Source organism: Coturnix japonica, chromosome 1 (assembly GCF_001577835.2).
Source record: "Coturnix japonica isolate 7356 chromosome 1, Coturnix japonica 2.1, whole genome shotgun sequence".
Lineage (NCBI taxonomy): Eukaryota > Metazoa > Chordata > Aves > Galliformes > Phasianidae > Coturnix > Coturnix japonica.
Window position 1 is genome coordinate 19,998,814 of NC_029516.1, and position 24,904 is coordinate 20,023,717.

Below are 24,904 nucleotides of genomic sequence, written 5' to 3' on the forward strand. Positions count from 1 at the left end.
CAGGTTGGACGGGGCCCTAGGAAACCTGATCTAGTAAATGTGTATGTTTGGTGGCCCTGCCAGGCAGGGGGGTTGGAACTACATAATCCTTGAGGTCCCTTCCAACCCGGGTCATTCTGTGATTCTGTGTGAACTCTAAAAACCCTCTGCTAAATCATATTCCTGAGCACCACATCCAAATGGCTCTTAGTACCTTACCTGTACACGTTATACGTACGATATAATTAGTCACAGGTAATTACACAGAGGTAAACTGATGGTTCTAAAGTCTGTATACCTATTACAAAGCATGTATGTAATGTTACCTATTACAACATACATAAGTAATGTTATGCACTAAAACTGTAAACCTTTGCCAAGCTACAGATTTTTGTCACAGGCCTCATCTTTAAACTTGCATCAACTTCATTAATGGTGCTGAAAGACTGTGAGCAAAGACAAACTTGCACATTGCTCCTGGATCTCAGTGCCACATTTAGATTTCTAAAGGAGTTTTGAGACTGGATATGCATGACTAGGTTCTACTTTCAAGCATTTAGATGGAAAGAGCACACGTCAACAAAAGTCCTATCTGCTAATATACAAATACAGAATATAACATTATCAAGCACAAATAAATACCCTGTCAATCAGCAAGTGACAAAAAGAAATGAGTCAATGGTTGTAAAGAAGCTGACTGTTCTTAAAGCCATTACTGCAAGAAACTGGTAGCGATCTTTAGATGGCTGTGTATAGTGGACATCAAGACAAAACATGGTTTTATCAAGTTACTTTTTTAATTTAAAGGTACTGTCAGTAATAGATTATATTTGAACTTTTTTTGACTTTCAAGAGGTTACACAGGTTTCAGTATTATATTGGCCATCTCCACTGGTCAGTAGGAGGTTCTTCAACTAGAGGCTCCCATGGTTTCCACTGTAACATTTTTCTTGCCAGGGAAAGCTCATTTTCCGCCTGTTAATAAAGACCATAAGATAAACAAGTTCTTAAATCCAATACAACTGCCAGAATATTAAACTACCTTGAATTCAGTTCATCATCTCAGTGATGTGCCGCTACCTGCCACGGTCAGGGACAATCTCAAATTTTACCTTTAATTGTGGTATGGTTTTTTCTCCCCAAAAAATAACTGTATGACTTTAAGATGTGCCACGTCACCCCCACACACCTGCAGTCTGTTCACCTACTCATTCCCAATACCTACTTTATGATAAGCTCATCCCCAACATTTTCCAGTCTATCCCATATCATTCTGCCATCTTCTGTCTGTTGATTCAGACTCCGCAAGGTAAGTACGCATAGTATCTATATTACGCTTAACACAGTAAATGCAGATTATCATGTTCATTTTTAATACAGTCATACCATTCACTATATGATGACTCAGATTCTTGTAATACATATATACACATTTATACACTGTTTGTTTTGCAGCAGAGGAAAAATATGGGGAAAAAAAGCCCATTTTCTGAACAGCCAAAGAAACACTAAAAATCACTAACTCAGCTTATACCCGATCTTAACTTTCCCTCTTTTACCTGTAGAATGACTTCTTCTATTTGACCACCATTCAGTTTGTCCTGTAGCTTCTGCACATCGGTTTCCTGAGTATTCAAACAAATAAAGATTTAGCTTTACTGAGAAACAGAAAGGATGGACACATCATAAAAACACTAATTTGGGTAGCTCATATTCCAGCTTTCCACAAAAGTACTGTTTAGTTCACTTGCCTTTGTTGTTTACATTATGAAAAACAGAAAAAAAAATCCCTCACAGGTTTCTTATTGGAAACCAAACATCAACCTCCCCAGGAGAAAGAAATACTACAATCGAGTACTACTTAGTGATATCCAAACAGGCAATAATAACCAATCTTCAAAGATTTTGATCTTAAGATCTATAGAGAACGATATGCAACTTCCCAATAGTTATGTTACCAGTATCAGTACTGTATGGTTTAATGTACCAAAACCTGCTTTTAAATGTGGAAGACAAAGAATCAAAGAATCACAAAATCACAGAATTATCAAGGTTGGAGAAGACCTACAAAATCATCTGGTCCAACCATTACCAATACTTCCCGGATAAATCATACCTCTCAACACAACATCCAAACGTTTCTTGAGCACTCCCATGGTCGGTGACTCCACCACCTCCCTGGGCAGTGCTATCCAATGCCTGAATACCCTTTAGGGGAAGTAATATTTCCTAATGTCCAGCCTGAATCTCCCCTGGCGCAGCTTAAAACCATTCCCTCTAGTTCTATCACTGTCTACATGAGAGAAAAGGCTGACCCCCAGCTCACTACAACCTCCCTTCAGGAAGTTATAGAGAGCAATAAGGTCTCCCCTGAGCCTCCTCTTTTCCAGGCTGAACAATCCCAGCTCCCTCAGCCTCTCCTCATACAGTCTGTGCTCCAGACCAGCTTTGTAGCCCTCCTCTGAACGCATTCCAGGGCCTCAATGTCTTTCTTGCAGTGAGGGGCCCAAAACTGAACACAGTACTCGAGGTGCAGCCTAAGACTACAAAGACTGTATTAATATAACACGCTGGTAAGAGGACACAGGTTTTGTGCAGTCACGTGAAAAGTACCTACCAGTTTCATCAATCTTAAGAAGTACTTACTGTTTGCACCAAATTGTATCGCTGATTTACAATCTGCTCAGTGTATTTCCTATACGCTGCGTCTCTGGGAATGTTCTGCAAGACAGCAAGGATTTTGGAGTAGAGTATTCGCAGGCGCTGAAACAATGGCAACACGTGGTTAAAATGTGCAACCAGAATTACACAATTACTTGTCCCACTACAGCTGACGGCACCCTATGTTTTGTGTTATAGTTTGTTAGGATATTCAAATGTAAGATTAACAAAAGGACCCGGCCTGAAACAAAGAATTCTGTTTTAGATTTGTCAGAACAAGAAGCTTCCACTAGCACATCCCTTAAACAAAACCAAACTGCATATGTAAGGATATTAAGCGTATTTAATGCAAAGCTGAAACAACAATAACTGCAGGTCTAATGCTAACTGTACTTTTCACAAATCAGGCAAACTCACGTCTAGACCAGCTTCTGAAAAACTGGTTGAGAAAGATATAAAGAAGTACATCATCTTCCAGATTATAGCTCGGTTTTTTTGTTTGGTGGTGGTATTTAGGACTTCTTCCTATGCTAGTGCTAAGTTCTGAGTGATAACCAGATCTAAATGAAACTAACATCTGAAACTTCTAATGCTGAATTTAAATGTAGTGATTAAGGCCACATGAGGATCATGAAGAACCAAAGTCATTTGCTTATCACAATATTGTTTACCACAACTATTGTTTGTGACACTATTCCTAAATATTGGTGGCATTTCCAAAATGGACTTGTTGCATAGTTGGGAATTTCAAAGCAGAGATAAACAAAAGAATTACTCAAGTGCTTTCAAAGCCCATGCTTCCTGAATACACAATGTGGTAAACATACTTTCATTACTGGCCCTGGGGAGCAAAAAACAAGCACCAAACTGCTACACAAATCCCAAACTGCTACACAAATCCTTGCCTGTGGTTCCTGAGAACCACTGAGGTTTTGCAGTGCTCACCATCACAAAGTCTTGAGCCTGCTTTGCAGCAAATGGTGCCTGTTTAGGGTGAAATCAACCTTCTCCCTTGGCACAGATAGAGGTTATTTCAGCATTTTTTGGAAACACAGCACAATGGGGTAGGAAAATGACTGTATGCTTCTGAATTCTGTGGGTGCCATGAGCCAGCAGTGTGCCCTGGTGATCAAGGCCAATTGGATCCTGGAGTGCATTAAAGAGAGCGCAGCCAGGTCAAGGGAGGCGATCCTCCCCCTCTACTCTACCCTGGTGAGGCTTTACCTGGAGTACTGTGTCCAGTTCTGGGCTCCCCTGCACAAAAGACAGGGACCTCCTGGAAAGAGTCCAGCAGAAGGCCACAGAAATAAAAGGGGGCCTGGAGCACCTCTCTGATGAAGAAAGGCTGAGTGACCTGGGCCTGCTCAGCCTTGAGAAAAGAAGACTGAGTGGGGATCTGATCAATGTCTACAAATGTGTGAAGTTCAGGAGGCAAAGGGACGACACCACAGCAGTGCACGGCAATAGGACAAGGGGGAATGGCCGCAAACTGAAACATAGGAAGTTCCACACTAATGTGTGTAAGAACTTCTTCACAGTGAGGGTAACAGAGCACTGACACAGGCTGCCCATAGAGACAGTGGAGACTCCTTCTCTGGAGATGTTCAAGACCCACTTGGACACCTACCAGTGTAACCTGGTCAGTGCAGCCTGCTTTGGCAGGGGGGTTACACTAGATGATCTCTAAAGGTCCCTTCCAGCCCCTACAATTCTGTGAATGGGATGTTACATTTATGAAGGACTGAATTTAAGGAGTTCTTCACTTTTACTTTGGAGATAAGAGATAAATAACAGCACTTACGCAAGAAAGGTTTCTGAAATCAACATTTGCAGCAGAAAGTAAACGTGCAGAATAACTTCCAGTGATCTGAACTAAACTGTCAGGAATTCATTTTCCTCCTCTCTTACTTGGTAACATTTCTACCATCTCCCTTTTAGTTGGTCCCACTGCACCTACATGCACAAACACTATAAACAGAAACGCTCACTCACGACACACAGTAGATCAGAAATCAGACACACAACGTACCTCATGGGGGTTTTCAGCCACAGCCAGTCCCACGAGCCCAGTGGTCTGCACAAAGCACACACAGCCATTTACTGCACAAAGCCATCACTCCCACACCGCCACCCCCCGACCCAGCCGTGCCTGTCACACGAGCCTCCCTCCCACGATCCTGCAGCACTGTGAGGGCCGCACGACAGGACACCCGCTCGTCCCCTCGCTCCGATCCCTGTTCTCCCTCAGGAAAGCGGCCACGACCCAACTAAAAGCCTCATCATTGCCCGCTCACCTTCCTCAGCGCCCCCGCCATGGCCGCGTCCCGCTCACACACCGGGCACCGCCGGCACCGCCGCCGACTGGGCCGCCAGGCGCATGCGCGACAGCGCGCGGGCGTCTGAGGTCACCGGTTAGAGGACATGGCGAAGGGCGCTGCACTGCGCATGCGCCGTAGTCGCACTCAGCCGAGAGCGGAACCGCCCGGTCCGAAACCGACGCGTGCGTGTGGCTGTGCGCATGCGCTGTTGGAACGCGGGGCGGATGCGCGTGTGAGTGAAAAGGCGGGGAGGTGGGAGGGGGTTCAGTGTGTGGGGAAGGGAGAGCGGGCAGTGCGGTGTGCTGTTCTTAGCCGCTGTGAGCCAGCAGTCCAGCAGGGCCTTGGCACTCTGCATGCCTACTTCTATTGCACTATATCATAGTATCATCATAGTCTCATAGTCTCGTGTGGGTTGGAAGGGACCTTAGAGATCATCGAGTCCAACCCCCCGGGATTCGAGCCTCTGTGCTGCAGAGCGGCGCTTCTACCACTTGCGCCACAGGGGGATTCGAACCCAGGGCCTCTGGTGTTGCAACGCGGCATTGCTACCACTGCGCCACCGGGACACAATATCTCGAATGCTCACTGTGCTTGACTGTATCACACTAGCAGAAGTTGCATTTAATATTGTTTATCATCATTAAATCGCCTTCTTGATCTTGCATCCAAAGATGAGGTGCACGTCACGTATTGGTTGAGTTTACAGTTTTACAGTTCACAGAATCACAGAATCACAGAATGACCCGGGTTGGAAGGGACCTCAAGGATCATGTAGTTCCAACCCCCCTGCCTGGCAGGGCCACCAAACATACACCTTTACTAGATCAGGTTGCCTAGGGCCCCGTCCAACCTGATCTTGAACACCTCCAAGGACAGGGCATCCACAACCTCCCTGGGCAGCCTGTTCCAGGGCCTAACCACTCTCCTAGTGAAGAACTTCCCCCTAACATCCAACCTAAATCTTCCCTCTTTCAACTTAAAACCATTTCCCCGTGTCCTGCTATTGTCAGCCCTTTCAAAGAGTTTACTCCCCTCCTGGGTGTAGGTTCCCTTCAGGTATTGAAAGGCTGCAATGAGGTCACCCTGCAACCTTCTCTTCTCCAGGCTGAACAAACCCAACTCCCTCAGCCTGTCCTCACAGGGGAGGTGCTCCAGCCTCCTGATCATCTTTGTGGCCCTCCTCTGGACCCTTTCCAAAATCTCCATGTCTTTAAAGTTCTACAAACATGAATAAACTGTGGGGCACAGAAGAGCAGTGGGGTTCTGACATTTTGTTCTATCAGGAGTTCCCAGTGTAAATTTTCATTGTATCAGATAGTTATATTTAACAACACCTTGGGTGTTTATTGTTTCAGTACGCAAGTATTGTATCAGTGATATGAGTGAGAAAAAATAAGGAGCTGAAGGGAAAAAAAAAGCAACCATCCAACTTCTTCCACACTTTCTGGGTACAGCTGTTCTTCATGTTACTGCTGGGTTACTGTGTTTTTGTATCACTTCTACTTGCACTATAGAATGACAGAATCATAGAATGGTTTGATTTGGAAGGGACCTTTTAGATCATCTAGTTCCAACCTCTGCTATAGGCAGATACACCTCCCTGTAGACCAGGTTGCTCACAGCCCCATCCAGCCTGGCCTTGAATAGGAAGGGGCATCCACAACCTCCTTGGGCAACCTGTTCCAGTGTCTCCCCACCCTCACAGTAAGGAATTAGCTCTCTAAGGCTTTCCCTGCAGGGAGCTGCTCCAGCCCTCTAATCATCTTTGTGGCCCTCCTCTGGACCCTTTCCAAAATCTCCATGTCTTTAAAGTTCTACAAACATGAGTAAAACAGCCCAATGTCCTTGTGCTGGAGGTCCCAGAACTGGATGCAGTACTCAAGGTGGCTTCTCACAAGAGCAGAGATGCAGAATCTCCTCCTTCTTTCTGCTGGTCTCACTTTTCTTGATCTAGCCCAGGACATGGCTGGCCTTCTGGGCTGCAAGTGCGCACTCCTGACTCATGTTGAGTCTTCTATCAACTGACACCCCCAAATCCTTCTCAGAGCTGCTCTCAAGCCATTCTTTGCCCAAACTGTATGTGCTTGGGATTGCCTTGATCCAGGTGCAGTGCAGGACTTTGCATTTGTGTTCTGTACTGTATCTCCTGCTTCTTTGACCAATATAAAGTTACTGAATCTAGGCAAGTAAGCGCTATAACTGACTATCATCAGATCTATAAAGCTTTGCATCATATCTGCTTCAGACATAGTGATTGCTATTTGGCCATAGAATTTGTCAGAATCTATACATCTACAAATAGTTAAATGCTAAACCTTCCCGGGTTCCTTTTAATTTATGTTAATATGTTACAGGATGTTAATGGCATCCTTGAAGCCAAGTTGGCAATTACTTTATGTTCTTAATGAGAGCTGTTGAACCAATGAGGGCACAGATAATCTTACTATACCATCCAGACCTCATGTTACATTTGATGAGATTTTAGAGAAGTCATGTGTAATACTTTCCTGTGGGTTGAGTCTGCTCGTGTTACAGTTGTACAAGGTCAGACCTTAATTTATCAAGCAACTGCGTATTTAATTTTAGAAATATCACAGGACACATTAGCTTGCAGGTCTCTATTCCTGGCTGTTCAAAATGCAGGCCCCAGACTAACAGTGGCAAGATAATGGGTTGAAAAGGTGAGGCTATATGTTGTGCTCGCCAATTAGACTAACGGTGAAATCGTTTAAAACTGTGATATTTAATAGACTGAGTCCAAATTTGGACCGCTGTTATTTTATTGCTGCGAATAACCTCTTTGCATGCCGAAGGGCCTTCTGTTTCTAGAGAGAAAAGCTAGTTTTGTCAGGTTTATTTTAAGGATAAGAAATGAGAGTAACATAAACATATTATTAACTTTAAGCATTTAAAAGTGATAAACATTTATCTATATGTTTAAAAATGATAAGTTCTTGATATGCTTCTTCCAGGGAGAGACTCAGAACTCCCTATTATCAGGTTGTTCAGGTTTTTTTAGTTAAAATGACGACTTTAAGACAGCAAAACTGTTTTCATTATTTTTTTGTATGCAAAACAATAGTAAGTAATGCCTTTTTTCGGGTAGAAATAGAAAAAATATGTCAGGAGAGTATCAGGTTACTCCAAATGTTATTTAAGTAAAATAGTCAATATAAAGCAATTAAATTGTGGAGTAAGCTTTTGTAGTTGTTTCTTGTGATCTAGTGCCGTGTTCTGGTAGCTGTTAAATACCCATAGCTGACTGGAAGAAAATTTTGCTGCTGAGCTTTTTAGCCTTTTCACTGCTGCATTGCATAAGAGGGACACTGCTGCTGCTCAGCATGCCGGCTGTGCTGCTATACTCCTGTGTGATCCCAGTGGAACATCCACGCTTCTGTCAGAGCTCGTCGCTTTAGCACAGCGTATTACCAGCAGTGATATAGCAAATCAGGCTCTCAAGGCATGTATAGACCTCTAGCTATGCGTCCAGCACTTGTGCTGTGGTGAGCCATTTACATTCTACTTATTCTGCCGTGTCAGTCAGTTGCTACCTTACTAAATTTATCATTTGAAAATACACTATTAATTTTTGTGTGATAATTTGAAAATGGCACACACAACAATTGTAAAACACTGCTTACTTAACACCTTCCCGGTTAAGACTGTGTAAAAGCAGAGCTCTGGGTTGCCTGTGGCATTATCAGCTCTGTGGATTACAACAAAGCAGGGGATAGCCAGCAAAATGGGCTATGGGAGTTGTATGACCAGAAAGGAGCTACACATTTAGATGATGACTAATTTCATCCCCTAGTTGTCCAGAGATAAAGTGGAGGTAGAGAAGCAGTATATATATATTATTGTTTTTCATAAAAGAATTTGCTTGCTGTCCTGCATTGGAGTATCCTACAAGCTGTTCTGTGCTTGTAATCCCCCTTGTAATATGTGAAGTTGGATGGTACTGATCCACTTGCAAGATTAAACCGTTCATGAACATTTGTGAACAGTAGAAACAAACTCAACAAGATGTTATGAAATTAAAATAAATTGATTAAAACACTTGATTTTATTATTAAAAATAAAAAAAAACAAAACCAACAACCTTAAATAGTGCACAATCCTAACCAGTGTATTTTTGTGTGTACTTCAAAACAGCATATGAATATAATGTGCCATAAAAAATGACGGATGAAAGTGAAGATGTGGTCGAAGATCTGCTCGCTGAGTATGCCATACAGCTTAGCATTCAGGAATCGAATGCAGCCAAACCACGAATGTCCAGCTTTAGTGACAGGTACTGTAAATTCAGAGCTTATGCCATAATTTTAGTGTTTTGAGATGCTGACATTTAGTGCTTGATATTGTCTTTAAAGCAGTTCTTGGTTTGGTTGTTATGCATTTTGCCAAGTGAAACACTGCCTGAAAGAATAAACAAAACAGAAATTTGTTAGTGAACTTATCTGTATGCACTCCATATTCCCCTGTGCGCTCAGGTGTGAATGTGTACAAGAAAAATGCAAACCAGAAAACCAAAGGATCCTACAGAAGTGTTCAGCAAGAATTAGGATGTGACATTAAATTAGACTGATTGAATCCTTTGATTCAGTGGAGGCTTCACCTAACTGTGTGGGATGATGGAAATCATCGTCCTGGCATCAATCAGGGCTCTGTGCTGGAGGCAAAGCTGAGATCCAGCTCTGCTTTGCTATCTGGAGCAACCCATCTTTTGGAGTTGTAGAGAGGTTAAGGGAGACGGGACTCACTTGACTAAAGTAATACTTCCTGTGGCTTTTAGGCCATTCTTGTGAGAAGAGTACACGTGAAACAAAAGTGAACTTTGTCTTAGCAGAAAGGTTCTTTGGAAATAATCCCATAAATACATATTGTAGGTTAATCTATCTTGGTACTGAAAGGGAGATCATAGAATCATAGAATGGCCTGGGTTGAAAAGGACCACAATGATCATTTAGTTTCAACCCCCCTGCTATGTTCAGGGTTGCCAACCACCAGACCAGGCTGCCCAGAGCCACATCCAGCCTGGCCTTGAATGCCTCCAGGGATGGGGCATCCACAGCCTCCTTGGGCAACCTGTTCCAGTGCATCACCACCCAAGATGTAGAACTGTAAGTCTGGGAGCACTGTCAGCCTTAATTTCCTTTGGGCTCTCATGAGATTTTGACTCTTGGTCACTGGTGTTTGCTGGAATCTTTGTTTTTACTTGGCTGCTCCTCTTTTTTTTTCTTCTTTTTAATCTAATCTAGTTTTTAAGATGCTCAATGCACTAGCAGAAACCAGCACTTAACTTCTGTTTTATGGAAGTTCAAATAATACTGTTAAAAATACTGACATTTGTTTTCCAGGGAAAACAGCATTATTGGCATAAATCAAACTTTCATTCATTAACAAATATTAACATTCTGTTGCCATCATGTTTTCATTTGCTGCCTAAAGTTTCTGAGTCTGAGGGTATCATTCCTGTGCTGTGTGGCAAGTACACCTTTTTAGAACACATGAGAATTCTTTACCACATAAAGAGCTTTGTCAGAGCAGCTCACAGCTCCTCCTGGAAGCTGCCATACCAGGGGAGGGCAGGGGAAGGGACACAAGGGACCTGCACCTCCATTGAAAGCTTTGGCTACTCTGAAGGTCTGTGGTTCAGGTGTACCTTAAGAGGTCACAAGGCTAGTGGGGACTATAAATGATATATTCAAAGGAAAGTTGGCTCAGATGAGAACCTCGTGGAAAATACTGAATAAATAATGTAATGTATTTACCACTTGTTTATATTTTCTATTTTCTGTTTTCTTTTGGGTAGTTTTGTGCCACCTAGTGAAGAAAATAGGAAAATTGTAACAGCCATAAAGGAAGGTAAAACCCCTTCAACAAAACTGTCCCTATGCGAAACAGAGCTTTCCTCATAATATTTTTCCAACTGCATCTCATTTATCTATTGGGTTTCTTAAGGTCAAATATTTGGGCTCCAAGAGCTTGTGAAATGGAAATATGCTCTGGATGAAGCTGATGAAAGAGGGTGGTTTCCTCTGCACGAGGCTGCAGCTCAGCCAATTCAGCAAATACTGGAAATTATTTTAGATGGTGAGTAAATGAGGATGTCCCATGGGACAGAAGAAGTAGCAAAGAAACACAGAACAAAAAAACCAGACATGGATAGCAATGGGCTAGAACTGATTACTAAAATAGTATGAAGAAATTCTCCATGGAGCATCTTACAAATGTTATTTGCATCTCAGGCAAATTTTGTTCTTGGGATGTTACATTGATTTACACTGGCAAAGAGCTTGGAGTCTTGTTTAATGCTTTGTTCAGAATCCTATAGAATGAACAGAGCTAAAGTGAATATTCAGTATTCAGTCTGGAAGTACAAGTTAGATTAAGATAAATGTAATTACAAGCAATTTTCATAAAGATTAAGGACTTAAAGCATTTAAGAACTGCTGGTTTACATGTGTGCATTAAAAGCACTGTGCTTTAATTTAGTTTTATGTTTCCTCACTTTCTTACTTCCAGCATCTTATAAAACAATGTGGGAATACAAAACATCTGATGGAGAAACACCGCTAACTTTGGCAGCCAAAGCTGGTTTTGTGGGAAATGTCCGAGCGTTGCTGGAAAAAGGTGTATGGCCCAACACCACAAATGACAAAGGCGAGACTCCACTCCTGATTGGTAACTGCCTCCTTTCCCTGCGCTGCAGCCCATCCACTCCACTAAACTGGCACGTCTGCTTCATCACACTTGAAAGCTAACCCTGACAAGGGGAATTTAGCTCCATGTCTGTGAATTCTCGTCGCTGTGTGTAATTCTTAGTCACTCCAATACTACACGGGGCTGTATGTTCTGGCTGTTGGTAAATGAGGTGAAATTCCCAGCACTTTACTGAAATGTGCCCAGCTTTCACTTCAGCAATCATTTTTCTCTAAGTCATTCCTGAGATGTGTTTAAAGATAATCCTGAGAATGTGACGTATTTTTTGTTGTTGTTTGAGGCATCTTCTCTGTATCTTAAGATTCTGTAAGGCCATTAGCAAGCTGTCCATCTTAAGGTTTAAGTCAGGTGCAAGAATAAGCTTTATTTTAACTAGAAAGTACTTTCTGTGGGGGTCTGGAGGTTACAGAGGATTTTTATATTTTTTTGAATTATTTCTTCAAGAGCAGAAAGGCATTTTTGATTCCAAAACCTCCCATCTCATTTCTCTTCCTTCTCGCAATGAAAGCTAGCTCCTACTGCATTTCTAAATAGCATCTCAATCTAAAGAAAGTTTATTCTGTGGAAGATTTTTAGCTGTTGGTAGACTTAAATGAGCATTGGTACACATGGGTAGCTTAGCAATTATCAGTTTCTAGTTGCTGTTGAAAGTCAAATGTCTCCATTCTTCTGAAGAGAACAAATCTCTGAACTTAATCCAATTCTCATATATACAGCAAAGTACCATTATACTGCATAACGAACTGCAATCTTTATTACAGATATCAATATTAAAATATTAAATTCTATGAATTTTGGTTAACTTCCTTCAGAAGCAATTGAGATGTTAACATCTTAAGGCTCTGAGGGTTTTCTGAAGTTTTCCTTTGAGGTGTCCTGCTTTCCATTGTTTCAGCTCTTTTCAGTAGTTGTAGTCCATAAATTTAAGCTATTTTCAGTTTTGGTTTTAATGAGACTTGGAAGGAATAACTGGGGCAGATCAAAAAAGAATTCCCCTTGTAATGGCAGTTTATTTTCCTACATATTTCTCTGTACAAACTCCTGAAAATGAGGTTTGCCAGATGTGAACTGTTTATGTGATGGTTTTTGTGTTTTTGTGCCGCTCAGAGTTGAGAAGGTAGATGTAGATATTGTTGTGCATCACGCATTTTAGCCTTGGTGAAACAGAGAATTGGATGTTTAACACTTCATAGATGATGCTGAGAGCTTAATATCATTTTCTTTCTCCTTTTAATTCTAAAACTTTGGATTGAAGGGCACATTTTGAATCCAATTCAAAATAAATGCCCCCCCCCAAAAAAAATTAAAAAAAAAATCCAGTGTGATAATTTCTACTTCCCACTGTGTTCAGTAATGCTTCTCCTCAGAGCAAATGATTTAACTGGGAAGTATTCATGATGGTTGGACTGGATGATCTTCTAGGTCTTTTCCAACCTTGATAATTCTGTGATTCTGTGATTCTTTGAAATGTGAGTAATTAAAAAGACTCTTGCTTCATAAAAAACTTCTTACATGTTTAAAAGGACATCCACTGAAGTTAAATTTGCTATCCCTGTGATGCTGACCTTTTTCAGCTGCCTTATCTGTCAGAGAAGAGATCTGCTATTCCAAAGGACAGTTCAGATGCGAGATTGGACTCCTATCTGGATCACTGTTTTATGTGTGAATGATTTGCAGTTGTAGTTATCTATGCAAATTTCAAACTTGGAATGTCAAAAGAGTAGAATATGAGATGGCAGATGTCAGTTGTGTTTTGACTAACAGCAACCACTGAGTACATGCTAGGATTAGAATTACCAGATGAATAAATTACAACTGAGATTTTTTCATGGACATTGTAATGTTTGCATCAATTTTACGAGTAAATACTATTGTCTAATACTTTATTGTTTTTATTGTTGCTTTTCCTTGCAGTTGATCTGATGCTGCTTCTGTCCTCCATATTCCTAACTGATATTTTTTACAGATTAAGATGGTTTAGGCAAGGTACCTGATAAGGACTGTTTCTTATACACAAAGCAACTTATGAGAGGGATTACCTGTGACTACAAGCTTGAATTTTCTGTGCAGCTCACATCATCATTTATTTACCATTGAATTGGACCCCCAGATTCCTAGGACTGGAAGTCTTTTGAATTTCCTCATATCAGTACAGAAGAAAAAAATTATCTAAACTTAATAGATGTCTTTTAACTTCAAGACAACATACTTGAAAATATAATTACATTATTTTTTCTTCTTTAATATCTTCAAGCTGTAAGAAGTGGCTCTTTTGAAATGGCATCTACTCTGATTAAACACAACTGTAGGATCCACCAACCATGTGCAAAACGTTGGTCTGCAATGCATGAAGCTGCAAAACAGGGACGCAAAGATATTGTTTCTCTTCTTCTGAAGAATGGTGGAAATGTCAACCTTAAGGATGGAAATGGAGTAACACCATTAGGTGTTGCTGCTGAATATGGTCACTGTGATGTGCTGGAGCATCTAATTCATAAAGGTATGTAGTCAGGTAAGAAAGAATTGGGCCTCTGCTCTGGCGTGCATCGTGCCTGGTTGCTGAGGTGTTTTAGAGTGGTAATGGAACAGGAGAGAAATAGGAGCAACAAATGAGAAGATTTGGTTTCTTGGAAAGAAAGCAAGCATGTGTGAGCATTCCTGCACTTCCATAATCCATGTCAGAGGAGTGATAGAGTTGATACCAATCCATTTCCATCAAGGAGGGAAATGTTTTTGCCTTTGAAAGCTAAATTTGTCACAAGAAGTATTTCTTGTTTACATAAAATTTTAATTTACATGCATTTAAAAATATGAAGGAGAGTATTCTGGGCTTGTTTTTATGTTGATCTGCAAATCAATTTGGGTGTAATTCTAAACTCTCTATCGTTCTTCAAGGTGGTGATGTCCAGGCCTTAGAAGATGATGGTTCATCAATACTGTTTGAGGCAGCAGGAGGAGGAAATCCAGACTGCATAGCACTTCTTCTGGAGTATGGAGGAAGTGGCAATGTGCCCAATAAGGCAGGACTGCTTCCCATACATAAGGCAGCTTATGAGGGGCATTACCTGTGAGTAGAAGTTTGAACTTCAAGTTTTCTTTAAGATATAGAATGGCTCAAGGTCACACTGAAGAACAGTGTTAAACACGAATATGTAGAGACCACCTATATTTCAGAAATGGCTATGTTGCATCAACTTGAATCAACTTCTAAGTGTTATTTTAGCAGAAACAGAAGAATATGTAAAATATACTGCTTTAGAGCTAAGTAAAAAGCACTGAAACATCTTCAAGACAAGGTCCCATTTGATACTTCCCGAACAGATGCTTCTGTGTTAGGATTTTCCTGTGTGTGTGGTGGTCATTTTCGTAATGCAGAGGAGTGATGCCTTACTTTCTTCACTGTTTTTTAGGGTCCTGAAGTATCTCATTCCAGTCACATCCCAAACTGCAATCCAGAGAAGTGGGATAAGCCCTGTTCACTCAGCTGCAGATGGCCAAAATTCACAGTGTCTAGAGCTCCTTATTGAAAATGATTTTGATGTCAATACCCTCTTGGATGATCACATTTCAAATAGTTATGATGATGAAAGGAAAACTGCGCTCTATTTTGCTGTTTCTAACAACGACATCCTTTGCACTGAAATATTACTGAAAGCTGGTGCAAATCCAAACAAGGATCCTTTAAACTGTCTTCTTGTGGCAGTGAGAGGTGGTAACCACGAAATAGTAAGGCTGCTTCTATCCTATGGAGCAAACGTCAATTGTTACTTTATGATGGTTAATGATACGCATTTTCCCAGTGCCATCCAGTATGCCTTGAATGATGAGGTGATGCTAAGGCTGTTGCTGAATCATGGATATAATGTGGAGTTGTGTTTTGACTGTATGCATCAAGATATCTTTGGAAATTCTCTTGTGTGGTCAACTCCAGAGGAAGAGATTCTCCCAGGGTGGACTTCTTCTGTAATAAAGGATAATCCGGTAAATACACAATTTCCTTTTCTCTCTCTTCTTTCCATTAGCCAGCTTTAAAAATTCCATATTATTGTACAGAACTAAGCTTAATATACTCACAAAATCCTTTTAAAACAACCTAAAAAAATAAAACATTTTTGACACTGAGGGAAAGAAATGTAGAGTGCTTTAGTTTGGTGCCTGTACATTAGAGATTTAGTGAGGAAGACTTAAGAAGCTCCAAATCAGGATATTGTTATTTCTGTCCTTATCCAAACCAGTGGAAGTGATGCATTTCCAAAGAGAAATCACCGTTGAACGGAAGAGTGCTGGAAATTATAGCAACATTGTAATGGCTGTTTGGCCTTCAAGCCTGTCCAGAGTAATTAAGAGATCACAAAGACTAAGCATGGAAGCAAATATAAAGTAATTTACATGTGGAACCATTATGGCTGTTAAAGCTCATTCCTAATACTGTTTGAATCACCTTTTGTAATTGATTTAAAATGTGTTATTTTGGCATTCCACTGCGCTTATTTTGAAATTATTCTCTGATATCTTTTCTCTTTCAGTTCTGTGACTTTATTGCTGTTCCTTGGTTGAAGCACTTAGCAGGAAAAGTTGTTCGTATTTTTATAGATTACATGGATTACGTTCCACTATGCACAAAAATTAAATTTGTTCTAGAAACACAGAAGGAATGGACAGAGATACGTCAGATATTGGGTAAATATCTAACTTCCAACTAATTATGTTATGTTTTATTACAGAAGACTTTAATTGCTTTTATCAGGTTATATTAGTCCAAAATTCAATAGCAATACAAGTGTGTACTAACTTAAAAGCCAGGTTGTACCTGTCATCCATTTCTCAGATGAGTCAGATCTTTACCTGTTGCCACTGGTCATAGTTAATTGGACTGGAACATGGTAGGTGAAAATGAACCCAGTGTGCACCTTACCAGTCTTGTAAGGAATGTCACTGTTGTGTGGGAAGCCTCTTCAGCTAAGCAAGACCACTGAAGTACTTCTCATACTTCACATGAAGCCTTGTAACGCCGATCATTGCACAGCTATGAGACACATGTTTTATGAAGGAATATTGCTGATACTTCATCTTCTTTTCCTCTCTTGATCTCCCAAGTCTATTAGTCATTCAAGGATTATCATAAGAGCATGTTTCAGATGCTATTATGTTCAAGATGAGAGGTGTTGACAATGAGTGCACCATCGCAGCGTACCATCATTTCCTGATTTACAAGATACACATTTAGAGTTGCCATTTAGTAATTAATACTTCTATGTATGCTTTCTCTTTTGAAGATCCACAACCTAGTTTAGATATTCCACTGTGGGTGGCGCTGGAAATAGGTTTTATCCACCTTAGTGAAAACTTTAGGAAGTCGGGAAATATAGGAAAAGCTCTTTTTACAGGAACTAATTTTATTTGACTGTTGTTTTCAGTTTTTTAATAGAATTTTGTTCAACATCAATTATAAAGGAGCAGAACATTTAAATTTTAATCTGGTCTTTAATTTTATTGTGATATTTTATACTGGCGTGCAGAGGATGTCTTTAATTTAGTGTTGGTGTCAACATAAGAATAATTGTGTTGCATCAACTATAACAGGTATGTTGAAAACTGTTGGAGTGTTCAGGAAAGCTAAGTCAAACCAAAGTCTTCCAGTGAAGTAAAGTCTGGTAGGAAGTGTTGGTTTAGATCCAAGCATGGTAAGGTCTGGTCCCGGTGCCTTCTTCATAGAGCAGAAATGGAAGTGTCAGGTCATTTATACAGCTGGCTTCAACCTGCAGATTTTTTTGAATATACACATAGAGAAAGCAGAGATCATTTATCAGTTACCACTGATAACATTAAATAATGTCCAGTTTAGGTGACATGGTACAGTGTGCATATTTCTTAAAAGGAGGAATATAGTGTTAGTAGAGATCCAAAAGAAGTTTGATTAATATCAACAATGTGTAACATCACATATTCAGAAGTGGCAAAATTTGCCCCACGGTGGATTTTAATATTAATTTTATTAGTGCAGTCACTCATTGTTGATGGCATTGTTTTTTTCCACTATTTCTCTCTCACTGCTATTTTTAGATAATCCTCGCCCACTGAAACATCTGTGTCGCCTGAAGATACGTAAACTCATGGGGTTGTGGAGGCTCCAGAAACTGTCATCCATGAAGAAGTTTCCACTTCCTCCAGTTCTCAAGAACTACATCCTATACAAAGAGTATGATCTGTATGGAAAAGAGATACATTTAGAATAGTTTTTAATAAGAACTGTGCACGATTTGTAATTTCTTTACTGTTTTTTACTATCTGAAGATTTGATTGACAGTTCTATATTTTATATACGTTCACAACATTCTGCTATTTATTGTAATTAGTACTTTTATGGGAACAAATTTTTCTTCAGACCTAGTATGTTTTAACACAAGATTATACTACCCAAATCTAGGCTAAAATCACAGTAAGGACACTACAGTAATTACATAGAAAAGAATCACTCTAAATGGGAACGTAGGTGTATAAAAGACAAAAGAATTTTCCTGATAGTCTTCCCAGTGAGAATGATAAATGCACGCTCCTCTCAGCTGGTGGCATGAGTTTATCTAGAAAAGAGAAGAAGCGCCTAATTTAACTTGGTAAGGAGAATTAAACCTCTAAATGCAGTTATCTGACATGTAATTGTCAGGAAATACAGCACATTTTGTATTTGGAAAATCATTATTCTATTATAAAATTCTCCAAACACTTTGAAGAGTCTTTTTAGCTATTTTTACAGATGAGTGTTCCCAGGTACATCTACTTGTCAGTACAGTGTGTCAGCATAGAAGGTTTCAATCAAAGATCGGGGCACTTCAGGCTCTTTTAAAGAAAGAGTAGATTTTGACCAACAAACCAAGCAGGTATCAAGTAGCTTTTCCCCTTAGTTGAGAAATGGTACGACGTCATAATTTAATCATGATTCCTACAGACTTTTGTCAGATCATTTCTCAACCAGACTAAACGAGACCCTTAGTCACATACTGTGATATACTTGGCAGCATGTTTCTGTGCTTGCCCAGAATAAAACACATCTGATTAAGTGTCCTTTATATTATTTCATTAGAAGTGGATTGCACTTATCCTTTTGCTACACACACAGACGCAAGATCAGCTGAATCATCCTTCTGCCCAGATCCTTAGGCTGGCTTCCCATGTTCTCCAGAGCTGTGTGTGATTGGCGTATATAACTGAACACCTCAGTCAGCATTGTGAATTCCACTTCCAAAAGCAGATGTGTCAGTCATTTGTGAGTCTGTCCTTTCTCACAACATATTTACAGGATAAAATGGAAGAAGTGAAGACTACTGGTCAAGGACATGAAGAGTGCTTTAAAAGAAGGCTTAGTCATTGCTCCTGCTCTCACTAGGGCTAATACTCATCTGCCTTTCCAAGACACATCCTCTGTTGCTTTGCCAGACATTTTTACTAGGATAAAAAGAAAAAAATTGGTGATTTGTGCAAAATCTCTAGGTGTCTGGCAGACACACTAGGCCACTGCCAGCAGAATGTCCCAGGTGATCGAAGGCTCCACACATGGCCTGAGGTCGAGTGTGTGATGAAACCGACATGGTTGTCCACAGGCAAGGCTCCCCAGGCCAACTCCTCCTGGACATACCAATCTATGTGCATGTGTGCTGCATAACCTATAAGCTGGTTTCTCCGTGTGGGGATTTCTAAACAGAAATGTGGGCTTAATAAGCCTTTAATGGTGGTAGTTTCAGTGAATCCAGTGGCCACAACATGCAGATCTGAATAGTCACATATTTGATACTGTATACTGCAACCAGTGAAGGAAACAAGATCAAATGGGCTTTAGACAGGAGGCTTAAAACCCCTTCTGTGGCTAGAGCCAAATTCCATCAGTAATTTTAGTTCATAGACCATGGTTTATATTTAGGGCTCTATGCACTCCTCAGGCAATAGTTACATTGCCTCTGGCATCAAAGCATTCAGCTCTAGGGCAAAGTATTGCCTGAAATGTTTAAATATCATGGACAGCTCCCTAAAATATCATTAGCTAAGGTAAAAGGCTTTAGTGAGGTTACCTTTTTAACAATGCATCTGGACCATTTTTGTTATTTGTCATCCTGTTGAAACAATATCATGGCATAATCCCCTGTTAAAGTTTTTCTTTTCCTCAACACTGAACTGCTTACTTACCAAAGACTTCCTCCTCCCTTCAGACCTTAAAGGAGATATAACATTATAGCAACATGTCTGGAATGCCTCCAAGACCCTGTGGTCTGAATGGAAAAGTGAGGGGCAAAATGTGTTTAAATGGAATGTGAGAAGAGATATATGGATACGGAAAGGAAGCTATTTAGTTTGTGCCATGCTTTTGGCAAAGTTAGGAACTGAACACAGGCCTTTTAGAGCTAGAGCACTGAATACATTTGGGGGGTTGAATATGTGCTAATGAGAGCAGGAAATGTGCAAAGATAAGGCAGCAGCCCCAGCTAAGAGAAGAGATTGCTAAGAAAAAGCTACTCTTTTTTCTCCCTATATGGATACTGATTGAACCTTTGGAATGCTGGGTTTTCATTTTCTCTGCTTTTTGGGTGTGTCTCATTGGATGTTCCATCGCAATCCAGTTCCATAGCATATCTACCCGATCAGCGACATTGACTAGATGTAATTAAATGCCCTGGCTTTGATCCAGGCATGCTTTGGGGTAGGGACTCCAATCAGTTTGGGGGCAATGTCTGAAAGCAGTGATATCATTTGGTCTCTGTTTCTCATAAAATCTGACAGAAACAGCTGCACGATGCTGATCAGCTCTCTGAAGAGCCAGGCATTCAACTATGGTTACATCAGCCTTTGCAGTACCAGTGAGATGGATTTTGTAGCTATGTTTTCATAGCTTGGTATAGATCCAAACCACATCCATGAGTTCTAGGACCAGCTATTCCCTTTAGAGTCTATAATATTGCTTATGCCTTCCACAAAATTTCCATGCACTGGCTACTATCTAATCTTGGAAGCTGTCAGGGCAGATCCTTGCTCTGGATATCGTGTTTTTTTTTAACAGTTTTACTGTTTCTCTGCAGGTGTCAGTGTTCTGGCTTGGGCTCTTCATGCCTGAGCTGCCTTTTCTCAGTTTATTTCTGATAGCATGTGAGCCAAGCATGGAGAAACAGTCACAATGTAGTGCTCTTTTGTGTCTACCTTTGGTTAGATAAAAGGATTTCCCTAACGTTTATTTGAGGAAGAAAAAGGCTTCTAAAATAGCCAACCATTTAGCTATGGTTTGCATGGGGGAAAAGTGGCGTAAACTCATGAACGCTTGTCTAGGTAGTAGAACAGGTCTCATCTCTTTAGGCTTTCCCAGAAATCCCTTTAATATGAGCCTTGTCATTACTCTCTTTACCTCTGTCTTCATCTTTGTAGTCAGCTTTACCTCTCTACTATACTCGGCCACAACTCTAGTCTGCCTGCTGAGGCAGACCATTTAAAGCCTTCTTTCCCCCTTCTTTTGTTACACATATGAGCCTTAGCTCTGATAGATCTTTGCTCAAGAAGTTGATATTATGAAAAGTAATACCAACCCAAGTGAATTTCAGCCTTAATGGCTCTATTCTGTCTTGTTCTCTGCCTGACCTTTCTACTGGAAATTGTTTGTTTAGGATGCAGGAATTAAAACTGGAACAATGCCATCCAATATTTAATTGCATTTTCAAAGTTCACATTTTCAGTAGAAATCCTACAGTTGATCAAGTCTTAATGCAAAGCCATTGACTTCTCACTGACGCTCTACATATTGTGTGCATGGTAGACACAGTGCCCAGAACTCCTATCAACATTGATATGACCTATTTAAAAACAGACATAAATAAAGAGAATCAAATAGAAAATTTACTTCCCACTGTTGCTTGTATTTCATTCCTTATTATTTGCATCATTTGTTTATATTGCCAACACACTGTTAAAAATACTCCGACATAAAAATAAGGAAACGCTAATTATAGAAGTACATGCGCTGCTCCTTGAGTGTAAAGACATAGAGGTATTTGGGTTTGTTTTAATCTGAAAGGCAAATGGTAGGCTTGGCTAAGCTGCACAGGAGAACTGGGCCTTTGGCATTCAATAAAGGACTAAATCCATGCACTTTATACACTTACTTAAAACATAATAGTGCATGCTCTCATGTGGACATACAACTTAGGGTATATTTACAAATGCTGTTGACAGATGTTATATATTTTATCATGCTTTCAGGGGAAGACTAATCGGAGCACAGCTGCCTACATAGTGTCCCATGGAAACCAAAAACTGCTTTATCTGTGTTCAAGAGTATCTCTGCTCCTTTCTCTGCAATACAGCGACCTCTACTTCCTGCCCCAAACCATTGAGCAATATTGCCCTGTAATTCTACACAGCCTGAATGTCTGTACATCAGTAGTGAGTGAAATGATTTCTATATATAGCTCTTAAATCTGTTGGCAATGTTTGCAAAGAACACCAAGATTCTTTGGAAAGATAGGAGCAGCTTTATGAAAGCAAGAGCATTAGGATCATCACTGTGTACAAAGCAATTGATCTTTTCGGGGTGGCTGAAATTGGCACTGGGGAAATGAACACTCATTAGAGATATGGGGAAGAGCTTACATTGAGCAAATCCGTGGCAAGAATAGTTTGTGCTGATAGAGATAAGCAGGTTCATCACACCTTTTCCTTTTTTTTTAATAGGCTGAGGAGTTTGTTAGTCTGGAAATGTTTTTATTTTTACCCAGATTAATTTTTTTCCCTGATGCTTCCCAGCAGTCAGGTTCACCTCTTGAGTCCCCTTCCAAGATGCATCCTTGCACTCTTCCCTTCACCAGTACTACCAAAACCCCTTCATTTATTTTCTATGACATGTATTTCTATGACTGTTCTGTTTTCTGGATAAGCACAAGGCAACCCAACACTCCTGCCATCAAAACACATTAGATTATGGGTTACCCCGTGGCTTGGTGGTGTGTGATGTTCTCCAGACTTCTGGTTGCCATCCCAGCAGCTGATACTCCCACCTGCTGTTTTCAAAACGAATCTGAGCAGCAAGGCCGTCCATGTGCACACATTTTTGAGTGAAAGCTGATCATTGTTTGTGATGGGACTGAGTCGTTAAGCTACAATCAGGACCTGGAATCTGCCCTCCCATTGGCCTTAGGGTGTGCTGCCAGGGGTCAGCAGGAAAAATCTATCATTGAATTAGGTTGTGGAGCCTGATTCCTGAGCAAATGCTGCTTTTGGTTCAGTCATCTTTGAGCTCATCCTACATTTATTCTTTTCCCCAGCAGAGCTAAAGGGTAAGGTCTTTTTTTCTCTCTGCAGACTCCCTGTTTACAACAACACCAGTAGAGATGATGGACAGCAGAATAATCTGGCATAGAGAAAATCAGCTAAAAAACTATTCTTTCAAATACCTTCAAGTGCATGCTTTATGCCGTTTGCAATGCTGATAAATGTAGGTGATGACACATCCTTTTCAAGAACAGTATGGTGTGCACGCTTTTCAAAAGCAACACTGGTCTCTCAATAGAAAGAGCTACAGCTTGTCCCATCAGTCTGCCAGTCTGGCAGACGTGCTTGGATGCCAGGTAGCTGACCCTTTGTCTTTTCTGGCCATTTGACTCTGCGTTCCACCTGGGCCTGCAGATGCAGTATATGGAAATTGAGATAGATAACTCTATATACGTACATATAGGGGGAGGAAGGAGAAAGGAGTGTGAGGCAGGAGAGGGGTGTGGAAAGAGCGGAGGAAAGGAGAGGCCAGGGAAAGGAGGCATGGAAGGCCACAGCATTGAGGAGACTGAGAATGGAGCTTGAGGCCTTCAGGAGGGCTGTACACCAGAGAAGGCACTAGGTAAGGAATATGAGTGCAAAAGAGGTGGGGAAAGGCAAGAATGCACAATGGGAGGGAGCAGGAAAGCCCAGACGTGCTGTGGCTGCATTGTTTTTAACATGCTCTATGGCAATTGGACCCATTCCTGCCGCGTGGGCTGGCGTTTTGATACAAGCCAACGCATCTGTCTGACAGGCTGTCCTCATGAGCTGTGACTGAAATAGCCAGTGTCATGGGGACAGGCCACGTCCCACGCCTGAGGACAAGGTTGTACAACACTGTGCTTTCCTATCTTTTACCCTGTGCTCACCAGACTAAAAGTGAAGTTTAAGCTGTGGATTTTGCCTGGTTGAGGATGCATACTGCCTGTCTGATGCTGCTCTCTTCCTTTCAATAGCTGGGTCAACGAATTATGGAAACTTGTGAAAAACAGAACATTTCTGAAGCCGCTGCTTGAAATACAAAGATCACTTAAAAAGTAATTCCTCCTGTTTTTTTCCACAGAAACTACAACAGATACAGAGAGCACAGTAACACTATTTAACAGCAAACTGCAAAACTGATTTTCAACACAGTCACCACTGGCAGCCATACATTTACTCCAGCAATGAGCAGAAAGCCTGCATGCTGATCTTGTAAAAACCTGCACGAGCAGAGCTGACCCACTGTTTCACAGCTGTTGTAGTGGCATCATCACTAGAAAAATGTTGTCCACAGAGTCCATTTTCCATCGGTCTGAGAAGATGGATGCCAGGAGGTGCCAAATCTAGACTATAAGGTAGGTGTGGTAGGACAGTCCAGACAAGACTGGCAATGTGCTCCACAGTCTTTGGACTAAATTGGTATGAGGCCTGTCTTGTGTTGCAAGAGAAAGGTTTTCTTCTCTGGGCTGACTCTGGAAGTTTGAGCTGCAATGGAGCAGTCCGAGTTGATGGCTTCCTGGTGTTCCAGGAAATCCAGAAGGATTTCCCTTTTCATATCCCAAAAGACAGTGCACATCACTTTACCCACTGAGGGCTGTGTCTTGAATGTTCTTTTTCTTCATTGGGGAATTCACATATCACCACTCCATGGACTGCTGTTTTGATTCTGGCTTGTAGTGATGACACCACATACATGAACCGTCATGGTTCAGTAGATCCTGGCAAACTTGGTGTTCTTTCTGTTCCTCTGTGAACATTTGTGACCAATGTCACAAATGACCAATGTTTGGTCTCTATAAATGTTCAACAAGTGTCAAATTATTTTCAATTACATTTATATTAAATACTGTCTTTGCCAATAAAAATAATTTAAAAAACCCCAAACTTTTATCTTTTCATCATGTTAACATTTATCATTATCATTCCTTCCTTGTAATGTAACTGACTCTTTCTCCCTT

The 24,904-nt window shown here is 40.8% G+C and overlaps 2 protein-coding genes across 6 annotated transcripts; one reads left to right on the top strand and one right to left on the bottom strand.

The window, feature by feature from the left end:
* Window positions 1-754: 754 nt before the first annotated feature.
* Window positions 755-5,140, bottom strand: NDUFA5 (NADH:ubiquinone oxidoreductase subunit A5). Of its 3 annotated transcripts, none has more exons than XM_015853047.1 (5): window positions 4,935-5,140; window positions 4,670-4,714; window positions 2,626-2,742; window positions 1,539-1,604; window positions 755-954 (listed from the first exon to the last, which is right to left on the bottom strand). In XM_015853047.1, exons 1-5 carry the CDS (start codon window positions 4,953-4,955, stop codon window positions 853-855), a joined length of 351 nt encoding a protein of 116 aa, XP_015708533.1. In that variant the 5' UTR covers window positions 4,956-5,140; the 3' UTR covers window positions 755-852. The 3 variants fall into 3 exon arrangements, with proteins under 3 accessions (XP_015708533.1, XP_015708535.1, XP_015708539.1); XM_015853049.2 differs by having other exon boundaries at window positions 2,626-2,700; window positions 4,935-5,070; XM_015853053.2 differs by lacking the exon at window positions 2,626-2,742 and having other exon boundaries at window positions 4,935-5,071.
* A 2,011-nt stretch (window positions 5,141-7,151) lies between these two features.
* ASB15 (ankyrin repeat and SOCS box containing 15) lies at window positions 7,152-24,780 on the top strand. 3 transcript variants are annotated; one of them, XM_015853062.2, is made up of 11 exons: window positions 7,301-7,639; window positions 9,111-9,249; window positions 10,771-10,823; window positions 10,920-11,051; window positions 11,484-11,642; window positions 13,936-14,181; window positions 14,577-14,748; window positions 15,092-15,662; window positions 16,208-16,361; window positions 17,745-17,880; window positions 24,028-24,778. In XM_015853062.2, the coding sequence occupies exons 2-11, from the start codon at window positions 9,137-9,139 to the stop codon at window positions 24,065-24,067; spliced, it is 1,776 nt and encodes a 591-aa protein (XP_015708548.1). In that variant the 5' UTR covers window positions 7,301-7,639; window positions 9,111-9,136; the 3' UTR covers window positions 24,068-24,778. The 3 variants fall into 3 exon arrangements, with proteins under 3 accessions (XP_015708573.1, XP_015708548.1, XP_015708557.1); XM_015853071.2 differs by lacking the exon at window positions 24,028-24,778 and having other exon boundaries at window positions 7,304-7,639; window positions 17,745-18,734; XM_015853087.2 differs by lacking the exons at window positions 10,771-10,823; window positions 10,920-11,051; window positions 11,484-11,642 and having other exon boundaries at window positions 7,152-7,639; window positions 24,028-24,780.
* The last annotated feature ends 124 nt before the right edge of the window (window positions 24,781-24,904 follow it).